The sequence below is a fragment of the Lissotriton helveticus genome, chromosome 8 (genome assembly GCF_964261635.1).
Source record: "Lissotriton helveticus chromosome 8, aLisHel1.1, whole genome shotgun sequence".
In the NCBI taxonomy this organism is placed as follows: domain Eukaryota; kingdom Metazoa; phylum Chordata; class Amphibia; order Caudata; family Salamandridae; genus Lissotriton; species Lissotriton helveticus.
The window spans coordinates 1,170,708,561-1,170,721,760 of NC_136069.1; the positions used below are offsets into that span (position 1 = coordinate 1,170,708,561).

Sequence of the window (13,200 nt, forward strand, 5' to 3'; positions counted from 1 at the left end):
TGCCTTTGTGTTGGGCAGAAAAGGCAACAAAGAGTTGTCTCGTCTTTCTAAAATCTTTAGTTCTATCAATGTAGTACATTAAAGCTCGTTTGACGTCCAGAGTGTGGAGCATTCTTTCAGCCACTGTCTCTGGATTTTGGAAGAACACAGGCAGTTCAATAGTTTGATTGACATGGAACTGTGAAACCACCTTAGGAAGAAATTTAGGGTTAGTGCGCAGCACCACCCGGTTGGGGTGAATTTGTATGAATGGCTCTTGTACAGTGAGTGCTTGGAGCTCACTAACACGTCGCAGTGACGTAATGGCTATTAGGAAAGCCACTTTCCATGTTAAGATCTGAATCTCGCATGAATGTAAAGGCTCAAAAGGTGGACCCATCAGTCGGGTGAGTACCACATTAAGATTCCACTCAGGAGCAGGAGGGGTCCTGGGAGGAATGACACGCTTGAGCCCTTCTAGAAAAGCTTTAATGGCAGGTACTCGGAAAAGGGAGAGATGCTGCCGGTTTTGGAGATAAGCTGCAATGGCGGATAAATGTATCCAAATGGAAGCATACGCCAGATTGCATTTGTAAAGATGCAACAGATAACAAATGATGTTGTGCGTGGACGCGTCAAGCGGGTCAATGTTGTGTTCCACGCAATAAATGACAAACCGCTTCCATTTTGCTGCGTAGCATGCTCTGGTGGTGGGCTTTCTTGCCTCCCGTATGATATCCATGCAGTCAGGAGGCAAGTTGAGGTAGCCAAACTTTAAGACCTCAGGAGCCAGATCGCCAGGTTGAGCTGTTGCGGATCTGGGTGCTGAATGTCGCCATGGCCCTGCGTCAAAAGTCTGGGTGTGAGGTGCAGCCTTTGATGCGGTACCACGGAAAGTTCTAGAAACGTGGTGTACCATGGTTGGCAGGCCCACGTTGGAGCAACCAGGATGAGCGTCATCGAGTGTTGCTTTAGCTTTCGTGCCACCAGCGGTATTAGAGGTGCTGGGGGAAAAGCGTACGCAAATTTGCCTTACCAGTTCATCCATATCGCATTGCCCTGCGACTGTGGGTGCGGGAACCTGGCGCCAAAGCTTTGGCATTTTCCCTCGTGGCGAACAGGTCTATCTCTGGATGACCCCACTGCTGGAAGTACGGGTGGAGTACTGATGGATGTATCTCCCACTCGTGCATTTGGTGGCTGTACCTGCTGAGCAGATCCGCCATCAGATTGTCCTTGCCTGGGAGGTGTTCCGCCATGAGGAAGATGTTCCTCTGAATGGCCCACTTCCACATGCTCTGAGCCAGATGAGACAACTGTGGAGAGTGTGTACCTCCCTGCTTCTGAATGTAGTACATGGCTGTCATGTTGTCCGTCCGGATCAACACGACTTTGTTGCACAGATGTACTTTGAATGCCTTCATCGCCAGGAAGATTGCCAGCAGCTCCAAGTGGTTGATGTGCATCTTCCTTTGCTGTTGTGTCCATAGTCCCTGCACTGTGTAGTGGAGCACATGAGCTCCCCAACCCTGTAGAGAAGTGTCCGTCGTTAGGATGATCTGTGGAACAGGCTCTTGGAACGGTGGGCCCTTGCAAAGGTTGTGAGGATTCCACCAATGCAGAGAGGTGTATGCCCGACCGGTCACCAACACTAGGTCTTTCAACTGTCCGTGAGCCTGATTCCACTGACGTGCTAAGCACTCTTGAAGCGGACGCATATGTAGTCTCGCGTGCGGGACTATGAAGATGCAGGAGGCCATCATGCCTATTCACTGCATGAACACTCGTGCTGGAAGCGAGTGTTGCGGTCTGAATTTCTGGATCAGCGACTGAATGCTGTTGATCCTCACAGAATTTGGCTGAGCTGTGGCTGCCAGAGTATCTATTGTCGCGCCCAGATACTGCCGCACATGGGCTGGCTGAAGGTGCAACTTTGGGTAATTCAGTGAGAAACCCAGATCGTGAAGAAGGTGAATGGTGTGGGACATATTGGCAGCACACTGCTGGGCTGACTTTGCTTGGACAAGCCAGTCGTCCAGATAAGGGTAGACGTGGACGTTTTGTCTCCTGAGGTGCGCTGCCACTGTTGCCAGGCATTTTGTGAACACCCTGGGCGCTGTGGTCACTCCGAAAGGGAGGACCTTGAATTGGTAATGCCGATTCTGAATGGTGAATCTGAGGTATTTTCTGTGTGACGGATGTAGCGGAATGTGAAAATACGCATCTTTTAGATCTAATGTTGCGAGGAAATCCCCCTGATTGAGCAACGGAAGAACCTGCTGCAGCGTGAGCATATGAAAGTGTTCCGAGAGAATGTACTGGTTCAGGGGCCTGAGGTCCAGAATGGGTCGCAGGGACCCGTCCTTCTTTGGGATTAAGAAGTACAGGGAGTATACTCCAGAGCCCTGTTGCGCCACTGGCACAAGCTCGATTGCCCCTTTTTGCAGCATGACGAGCACCTCTTGCTGCAATAAGTGCAAATGCTCTGTTGACATAGGACGGTGCCTTGGTGGGATGTTGGGTGGAGTGGACGTTAACTCCAGACAATAACCGTACTGAATAAGTTTTCTGACCCACCTGTCTGTGGTGATGGTTTTCCAGACAGGTAGGAACTGTTGGAGTCTCCCCCCGACAGGCGTGGTATGGTCGGGGGGCAGTGACAAGGCATCACTGTTTGTTGGTGGCGGAGGATCGGGAGTTGTTTCCACGACCTCTGCCCTTGGTGCTGTTGCCGCGATATCCGCCTCTGCTCTGCTTGTTGTAAGAGGTTTGTGCACCACCTTTCGTGTACTGTGTTTGCTGGGACATCTGGCCTCTGGAAACACCTCTATTGCTTGAGCAACGAAAAGTACTACCCCTGAACTGCTGGGACTGGAGAGCCCCCATGGACTTCGCAGTCTTGGTGTCTTTCTTTATTTTTTCCAGGGTGGTATCCACCTCAGGTCCAAATAAGTGATCAGGGTTTACAGGCTGATTGAGGATGGTGGTTTGTATCTCTGGTTTGAACCCGGAGCCAGGCCTGACGTCTCAACATCACACTTGTGTTAATGTCCCTGGCCGCGGTGTCTGCTGCGTCCAGTGCACATTTAATAGAAGCATTTGAGATGAGGTTCCCTTCCTGAATGAGCATCTCTGCTGCCTCCTGTTACTCGTCTGGCAAGTGTTGTAACAGGGTCTCAAGTGCATCATAGTGTGCCCTGTCATATCTGGCCAAGAGGGCCTGAGTGTTTGAAATACGCCAGATATTGGCCGCATGAGCCGCCACCCTCTTCCCTGATGCCTCTAGCACTTTAGATCCCGTGTCAGGGGGAGGAGCATCACCAGTAGTTTGTGAATTTGCCCTCTTCCGGGCATTAGAAACAACGAGAGAGTCCAACGGCAACTGGCCCTTGATGTATGTAGGGTCGCCAGGTGCCTGACGATATTTTTTTTTCAATCCCGGCACCTCCAAGGTGAAGCCAGGCATCCCCGGCGCGTGTGGGCTCTTTAAAAATGTCCGCAGCATGTTTCAAAACCCCCTTCAGCATTGGCAGAGTCTTGACAGTCTTTTCAGATGTGGAAAAGCTATCAAACAGAAAATCCACTTCAACAGGGTCAGCATGCAGCTGGACGTCGTGATTTTTAGCTGCCCTCTCAATTAGAGCATTAAATGCCGCAGAATCCTCAGTAGGCGTGGGTTTTAACAGCATATACTTGAGTGTCCGGGGCAGTTTGCGGATCCCCTGGGTCCCCAGCATCTGCACGAGTCATGGTGATCTTCAGGATCAGTGTCAGCAGGGAAGTTGTACTCATCATCCTCACCTTCTCCAGCCTCCACAGCAGAGCAAGTGGGTGAGGTCGGAGCAGTGTCTTGCGGCCGTGGATAAATAGGTTCAATCAGAACCGGGGAATCCGTAGAAGCCTTTTTCCTCTTCAAAGGAATGGTGTAGGACTCCATAGGCTGTGCCAGCGTGATCTTTCGCTTGTAGATGGAAAGTTTACCGGTGTCAGCGTCGATAAATTGCTCCGACTGCTCCTCCATCAGGGGTTGTAGGTGCTTCGTGCCTCCAACAGCAGGTGTTGGCTGCGGTCCCGTGGACACCTTGGGCGCGTTGTCGACCGTCCTGGGCGCGAACACCTTCGGCACCACTTTCGGCGGCAGCGTGAACTGGATCTGCGCCGTCGACTTTGGCGGTTTTGCAGCGGGCTTCGAGGTGGAAGCGACCTTCGGATCGACCGCGGAGGCCTTGTTCCTGATGCGTTGCAACGAGTCCGATACCTGCTTTGTGAAGGATGCGCACGGTTTTGTCGACCTGACAGGTGTTCTCAATCCACCAGCATGTGCAGACTCGAGTGCAACATTACTTTTGGCCTGGTCCGGGCGACGTGCTGGGTCGACAGCCTTTGGAGCTTCAAGTCCTTTGGTTGTGTCGACGGCCTGTGGCGCCGATGGTTTCGGCTCGATGGCCTTGACAGCCTTTTTTGGCGCCCCAGTTTTCGGCTCGACGCCCTTGTGCGACTTCGGTTTGACGCTCTTGAGCGACTTCACCGGATCGACAACCTTCTTCGGCTGGCCCGACGTGTCCGAAGACGCGGAGGTGACCAAAGCGACAGGCGTCTTCTGTGTCGACGGCGTCTCGATCACTGTCGGTTTCGTCGAGACCGAAGCTTTCACTTTCGGTTTTGATTTCACCAATGGCGGCTTCGTAGGATGGACCGTAGCCGGGCCGGTAGGCGAGACCGTGGATCCAGGTGCAAGATTATGGGTAAGGCCATGTGGCGATCACTCGACCGGAGACTTAGTGATTGTTCGAACGGTGCATAGCTCTTCCCCTGAGCTATCTTCCGTGGCCCCATAGGCCTCATTGTCGTCTCCTACCTCGTCGACGACGACGTCTTCTGTTTCGAGCATTTCTACGTCTGCGTCGTAGTTGGAGTCGATCTCCGCCGCTGGAGTTGAAATCGGCTCCCGATCTTCCTGCTCGTCTGTTTCTTCCCCCTCGAAAATGTTCACCGGGGCAGGGGCCGTCAGCTGGGCCTCCTGGCGCGCCACGCGCCCAAGTCGAAGCGTTTTCTTGGAGCGAAAACGGGAACAAGCCATACAGTTGGCTTCATCGTGATCCGGCGACAGGCACTTGTTGCACACCGGGTGGACATCGATGTGGGGATACTGAGTTGCACACGGGGCATCTCTTGAACGGGCTCCGTTCCATGATGATTCGTCGAAGTTTGGCTGCGTTGACTAGGCCTCAAGCACCGAAGATCCACGCGGGTCCTCCGGATGTCCGACTCAGGAACTGAGCCGGAACAGAGCTGGGCACCGAACGCAAACAATACCAACGATATAGGAAAGGCCTTTGGGCCTAAAGAAAGTTTCTATCGATTCCGATCTTGAGTGATCAAATATGCATCCGAACCCAATGGCGGAAAAAAACAATCTGGGGATGGAGTCGATGCCCATGCGCACTGTAGTCCAGGGGAGGAGCCACCTATCTCGTGATACTTCGAAGACTCTTCCAGGACAACAATGTGCAATCATCCGGACCCAACACTAGGCGGCGATCTATGCTACAGATATGAATTCAGCAGCCCACATGCCTCGAACACATTTTCTTCCCCAAAGAGTCCAGCCTTTTGGATTTCCTGTCAGGGAGAGCAGTAGGGAATGGGCCATAAGAAGTCGACACTTTGACCACCAAGCTCTCCGGGGTAAGCTGTTGGGTGAAGAAAATTGGGCCCGCTGTCGTGGGGCGATGGCGGAGAGTGATCGTCCTACTAACAGGAACCCGGAGTTGGGTTTGGACCAGGTCTCCAACAGGATGTCAGTGAAGTACATCACTGAACAGGAGTAGGGGATCTAATGAGGAGACTCCCGGTTGCAGCACCTATATCAAGATGTTGGTGGGGAAGTGTGGCTCACTGGTTAGAAGCGGTAGACCCTGAAGCAGAGATCGGCCCGGGACCAGGGTTCAATTCCCGATGCGGCAGGGTCTTGGGTCAATGTCCGCGGACTCGATAATTCTCGCCGAGGTGCCTATGGTAACCATGGGTCCCACTCTGCAACTCTGGGCAATAGCTTGCTTAATCTCCACAACGGCCCCATCAGCGCCGGGGATGCCTGGCTTCACCTTGGAGGTGCCAAGGAGGGACCATCTCACAGGGAAAGCCAGGACGGGTTCCCCAGCGGTATACAGCGCCAGGACACTCCGAGATGGAGTAACCGTGCACTTCACAAGTATACTTACTTGGTTTTGACTGCCACTGAGGCCAACTGAAGGTCAAGACCTCCAGCCGCCCTCCCCACCACCACTGTGCATTAGGCTCTCTCCTCCGTAGCCATGGGAGGAGGAGAAAGCATACCAGTATCTGGAGACGTATCCAGTCTACTGGCTTCACCCAGTTCCTCAGTACAGTCCACAGTAGGGTCTTCTATGGATGGTATTCTTCAGGGTCCAGCAACCCCGCCTATCCCTCCTTGAGCGTTAGTCCACGGGTACAGGGCTCAGGCTCCAATCTAGGAATTCAAGGTCCTGCCAGCATTGGTGTTGAGAGACAACCATTCGACTTCGTGTCAGAGTCGGGGAATCAAAGTGGAGATGGTGGCGTCTGGAGTATCGGCATCAGGTCTGCCTTAGGGGAAGATCGACATGGTACGACCGGTGTCAGTCCAGATCCAGGAATTGTTCCCTGGGGGCTCACCGGTGCAAAACCAGATGGGGCCCCCCTCTGACCCAGCAGGGTCCAAAAGGCACATCGACAGGGCTGGGCCATGCAAAAATGAGACACATGGTTTCCTTAAACTCTGAGTTGGGAGGGGGTTGCTCTGGTGCCTGGAAAGTCAGGGAGGAATGGCGTCGACCCAGACTCAAGCTCCGTAGAACCATGCCTCGAGTGCCGATGCTCCCTCTTACAGACGAGAAGTCAAAGAGCACTTAGACATCATGCTCTTTTTCTTGTGCCGCTTATCAGAGGGTCTGGAGAACTTTGGGACGAAGAGGACTTCGGCCCTGCGAACGATCCCAGGACCTTTCCCTCAACTGGGACAAGGATTTCTGCGGAGTCGCATGCCAAGCAGCTACCAGCTTCAGGGACCGCTCTCTCAAAGCCTTCACGACCATGGCCTGGCAATTGGGGCACGACTTGCTGTTGTGGTCGACTCCAGGTACCACAGACAATGATGAGTGGGTCCATCATCAGTATAGTTTGGTGACAGGCACCACAAGGCTTAAAACCTGTCTTTTGAGATGACATCTCGACACACCAGGAGGTAATGCATCAAAAACAGTCAACAAAACGTAGAAAAAATTGTGTTCTAAAAACAACAGAGGGGTAGCTCTTCTCGGATCTCATTGCTGGTTGGCGCGGAAAAAAAAGAACTGATGTCAGCGTGCCTGTGAACAATATTGAGAGACTGATTGGAAACAAAATAAATTACCTAAATATACAACCAAAAGTGGAAATGTTGGTCCAGATATTATAACTATTTTAATCCCATTTTAATCAGACTTCTAAAATAAGAGTTTGAATGGATACCCATTTGGTATCTGGAAGAGCCCTGTTGTGGACTTGCCTTTAAAATATGAAATCAATGTCTTCAGTATCAATGTTTTTCGAGCGAAATCCGGTCACAAAACAACCAAACTTTACCTACACCTCAAATGGCAGTAACCCAATCGCAACTTGTGAATGAATAAAGAAGAAAAAAAATATTGTTGCAGAGTAAGCAGTGGTGAAGGCCCCTGTCCCTGTGAATAGGGCCAACCATTCTTAGTCGCAATCTGCAACCAATTATACGGAGTCAAAATTAATGAATATTAGATAGTTCGCATTGTGACTCAATCAGATTTTGTTTTTTCTTTTTAAAAAACGAACCTAATGGTACATAAGTTGATTCATAAAATTATTGGTAAAAAAAATACTGGTTGCAAATTGTGATCAGTATTTTACGTCCAGTAAATAGTACATCCACCTCTCATTTTGGTAAATAAATTTTTTTTGCAACAGTAGTTGACTTGTTCATCAATTTCCAAGATTAAGACACAGTTTATTCTGATGAAAAGGATGTGTGATTCGTACCCATGACAACGATGAAATCTTACCTTTGCATCAGACACTTCTGTCCATTTTGCAGCCTCCCAGTATGTTTCTGTCAAAGTCTCTAAAATAGCTTCTTGATCATCTTCTTTTCCTTCCGTTTCACTTGAAACTGCGCCATCCTGAGACTGCAGCTGCAGAATTTTATCGGCTAGTGCACATCCTTTCCGACAGAGAGCATCAATTAGGGTGGTCTTCTGTTTGTCCATGTCACTATGCAAAATGTGCAAAAGAAAGCATTCAGTTTGTGCTTAAAAATCCTGTAAAGGCGCACACAGCTGTAAATAACAAAGTAACCAAGCTTTTTACACTAGTGATGAAGTTTGTAGTTACATCAGTTATGCAGCTTTTTTTTGGTGGAGTTTTATACAGTGCGATCTTGACCCGAAGGTATTGGGTATCAGAGCGCTTTGCACGAGCACCAGTTGCGTTACATGAGGACACATTCATTTTTGTTAGGCACGGGGAGATTAAGTGATTTGCCCAGAATCCCAGGATGTTCAGCGTCATTCCCGAGACTCAAACCCGGTTTCCCAGACTCGCGGTCGACCGCCCTGGCTGTTAGGCCAACTCCTCTCTTCAAGATGGGCACAGAATCAGATGTTTCAGAACCAGATGCTTTGGCTTCACATACTACTGCGCTCTAATGGTTGGATATACAAAACTGAAAAACACCAGTGGATGATCACTTGAGGTGAAGTCTCTAAACAGACATGGTAAGTTATCAACTGGAACCACATAAGCCCCTTGAGATTCACACAGTCTTCAGATTCATTTATTGAACAACCCTTTTCATCTGTGCTAATTTACAGTAACAAGGGGTGTGCAAAATAGCGTGCTCGAAATGTGCATCCAATTTCAAGACTGGCAGTTTGGAACTGGGAAATAAGAATCAATGTAACATATTATTGGCCTTACAGGGCATGGTCGGAGTGAAGGGGTTGCATGTGAACCTGTGAGATGTAAAAACTGTGCTGCAGAAAACTAATTTAACTGTTTGATGCAAGACTTGGTTATTAACTAAAATATTTAGAATAAATTAGCAAGCAGTATCTCACCGTAGTTAAAGAGGGAATGAGGTAAAGGGAACTCTAGAAAAGGTTTGCTTGATGTGATTTGCCACAACTGAATAGACCTTGCAGTAGAGTCAAAGCAGTATTGACTGTAGAAGGTGATGGAGCAAGGACTCGTAGAAAAAAGACTAGCTCAGAAGCAATCGCTCCTTTAATTCACTAACAAGTTATTAAAATTGTTTTGTGTAAGACTAATGCGCACCACACAAATATGAGTGTTAGTGAAGCTTGCTTATGTGTTTACTAACGTGGATAACATGAACGAAGGACTAAAACCGCTTTAAATAAGAAATCTTTAATACGCATGCGTCAACTGCATCTATGCAGGATGACGAGCTATCGCTTGGAGGGAAATTCTTGCGCATGAGCAGAAGACACTAAAATGGAGTCTTGAAGACTCGCGTGCATGGCATCTGCTTAGCTGCAACGAAAATGAGCTATTTTACTAATGCTAATGCGGAGAAAGTTTTAATAAGTAAAGGGGAATAGAGAAGATATGGGTGGTAAACAGTGAAACCATTTTGGTTCTGAAATTAATATTTGTCTTTCTGAGTTTATCACTAATGCACATTTGGGCCGCTCTTGTATAACTGAAGTAAGCTGAGTAAAGGGAAGACTGCGAATGTCTACTGAAAAGTTAACCCGGAATGATGACTTAGATGTTCAACGGGAGCCAAGGTTGCAAGTGTTATACCCTGGGAACGGATGGTGAAAAGCTCAACAATGTGGACTCACATTCAGACTGTTATAAAATGTTGCAAATAAAATGTAAATGCGTGTGTGAACTAAATTTGTGAATAAAAATTAAGGGGATTGGTTTGCGAACAATAGTTGACGGATTTAAATGACATGCAAGTATGGTGTGATGATCTTTCCACCCTTGCCTGACCAATTAGATCTCGTATTTTTAAGATATTGAAACTTTAGTGGGTGGGAACACGAAGAACGAAAGGTATAATGGAGATAGCCTTAGTTAGTCAGTTAGTCGCTGATGCGGAGATGCTGAGAGTCCAGATGCTGTGAGTGGAGCGGAGAACCATGAATGCCGTTGCTGGGAGGTATGCTGTGAGATGCTGATGAAGAGTTGAATACAGAACCCTTCTATCCTAATTTAATTGGGTTAGATAAGAAGTTAGCGGAAGAATCACGAGAAGGAAGAGAGTGTCAGCGAGGGGTGCGGCACAACCGTCTGTATTCTAGAGAGGTCAACTATCCTGCCCTGAATCCTGTCCTGAAGTATTTGTCTCCTGACCTATCCCGGGGGACCCTTACCAGCCCTTTGGCCATGGGGTTGGTCTTCACACCATTCTTGGTAAATATAATTTCATGTTATTTGCAGATGTTCTTTTCTCTCTAGCCTCTCCTTTTACCTTAGACATTGTTCATTGAGTAAGTAAGTGTTATATTTGTTTGATGATATAATTACATTTTCTCTCCAAAGAATGACGGTTATTGCACTGTGCATTTGAGATGGTTGCATGCGTTTGAAATCTAGATAAAAATGTTAAAACTTCCAGAATCTGTGATTATTTTACTTTAATATACAAAAGTTAAGAGTTATGTACATTGTCACCATCAACTAGTTCAACTAATGGTCCATCGACCAGAGGAAAGAACTATTTGATCAGTGAAAGAGTTAGTTTGAGATGAACAGAGGTACTGAATAACTAATCCTGATTACTGTGGAAGATATAGAAGGAATATGCTACTTACCAGTATGCATCTGTTCTTGGCATGTAGAGCTGCAGAGTTGTACATTTAGCAATAGATCGCCACCTGGTGTTGGGCTCGGATGATTGCAGGTTGTTGTTTGCAACGAGAATGCGAAATGCCCAAGCTTCGCTGCCTGATTTCCACACCCACAATCGGAAGGAAATGCGATATGGATGAACTGGTCAGGCAGATATGCGTACGCTTTTCCGCCTCTCCCACTCATTCCACTAGTAGTACGCAAGCTCAGACAACAGTCTCTCAAACTAATACTAGTGGCCCCCACATGGGCCCGTCAGCCGTTGTTCACCACACTACTGGATCTCTCACTAGTTCCACATCAAAAATTACGGCTCACGCCATCCCTGTTAACACAGAACCATGGAGAAATAAGACACCCAGACCCAAACCAACTGAATTTGGCAATCTGGCTCCTGAGGTCTTAGAGTTTGGTTACTTAAACCTACCACAAGACTGTATGAACATAATTAAAGAAGCTAGGAGACCCACTACCAGAGCATGTTATGCAGCTAAGTGGAAAAGATTTGCAATATACTGTACCAACAATAACATTGATCCACTGGATGTTTCCATCCAAAATATCATCTGCTACCTTCTACACCTACAAAGGTCCACTTTGGCTTATTCTTCCATACGCCTGCATTTAGCAGCAATTGCAGCCTATTTACAAAATAGACAGCATTTATCTCTCTTTAGAGTACCTGCAATTAAAGCATTTATGGAAGGATTAAAATGAATAATTCGACCTAGGTTACCACCTGCACCGGTATGAAACCTAAACGTGGTCCTTACAAGACTTATGGGTCCCCCTTTTGAGCCTTTACACAAGTGTGAACTGCAATTCCTAACATGGAAAACTGCCTTCCTTCTTGCCATCACCTCTCTCAGAAGAGTGAGTGAAATACAAGCATTCACAACAGAAGAACCATTTTTTCAAATCCACCCTAACAAAGTGGTTCTTAGACCCAATCCAAAATTCCTGCCAAAAGTCATTACTCCTTTTCACCTTAACCAATCAGTAGAGTTACCAGTGTTTTTTCAAAAACCGGACTCTGTTGCAGAAAGAGCCCTACACACCTTAGATGTTAGAAGAGCTCTACTATACTACACAGACAGGACAAAATCCTTCAGAAAGACAAAACAACTATTTGTATCTTTCTCTCTCCCCACACAAACGCAATCCCATCTCTAAAGGAGGAATTGCCAGATGGATTGTAAAGTGTATTCAAATATGCTATCAAAAAGCAAAACGTACACTAACAGTTCCTCCTAGAGCGCACTTCACTCACAAACTAGGAGCCTCTATGGATTTCTTAGGAAACATACCATTAGAGGACATATGCAAAGCAGCAACATGGTCTACAATACACACCTTCACTAAACACTATTGTGTTGATGTGCAAGCCAAGCAGCAAGCTGCAGTAGGCCAAGCTGTACTTAAAGGAATATGCTACTTACCAGTATGCATCTGTTCTTGGCATGTAGGGCTGCTGAAATTTATATCTATGCATAGATCGCCGCCTAGTGTTGGGTCCGGATGATTGCATATTGTTGTCCTGGAAGAGTCTTCGAAGTATCACGAGATAGGTGGCTCCTCAATCAATCAATCAATCAGAGCATTTGTATAGCGCGCTACTCACCCGGAGGGTCTCAAGGCGCTGGGGGGGGGGGGGGGGGGGGGGTCCGCTACTGCTCGAACAGCCAGGTCTTGAGCTGCTTCCTGAAGGCGAGGTGGTCCTGGGTCAGGCAGAGGTGGGTCGGAAGGGAGTTCCAAGTCTTGGCAGCCAGGTAGGAGAAGGACCTTCCTCCTGTGGTGGCTTTTCGGATGCGGGGGATGGCGGCAAGGGCGTGGCTGGTCGATCGGAGCTGGCGTTTGGGAACGTAGAAGTTGAGGCGGCTGTTGAGGTATCCTGGTCCTTGGTTGTGTAGGGCTTTGTGTGCGTGGGTGAGGAGCCGGAAGGTGATTCTCTTGTTGACCGGGAGCCAGTGCAGGTCTCTCAGGTGTCCGGAGATGTGGCTGCGGCGGGGGATGTCCAGGATGAGTCGTGCTGAGGTGTTCTGGATCCGCTGGAGTCTCTTCTGGAGTTTGGCGGTGGTCCCGGCGTAGAGGGAGTTGCCGTAGTCCAGACGGCTGGTGACGAGGGCCTGGGTGACCGTCTTCCTGGTCTCGGTGGGGATCCATCGGAAGATCTTACGTAGCATGCGCAGGATGTTGAAGCACGACGAGGAGACGGCATTGACTTGTCTGGTCATGGAGAGGGAGGAGTCCAGGATGAAGCCCAGGTTGCGTGCGTGGTCTGTTGGTTTGGGTGCGCTGCCCAGGGCGGGGGGCCACCAGGAGTCG

General features: G+C 48.5%; 1 protein-coding gene across 2 annotated transcripts in view; it reads right to left on the bottom strand.

Annotated features, from left to right (window-relative positions):
• The window catches only part of TPP2 (tripeptidyl peptidase 2), a 596,335-nt gene that overhangs the window by 39,109 nt on the left and 544,026 nt on the right, over positions 1–13,200 (bottom strand). For both annotated transcript variants that reach the window (XM_078658083.1, XM_078658084.1), the window contains one exon: positions 8,058–8,265. In XM_078658083.1, the coding sequence (XP_078514209.1) occupies positions 8,058–8,265 (208 nt within the window). The remainder of the gene's footprint in view (positions 1–8,057; positions 8,266–13,200) is intronic.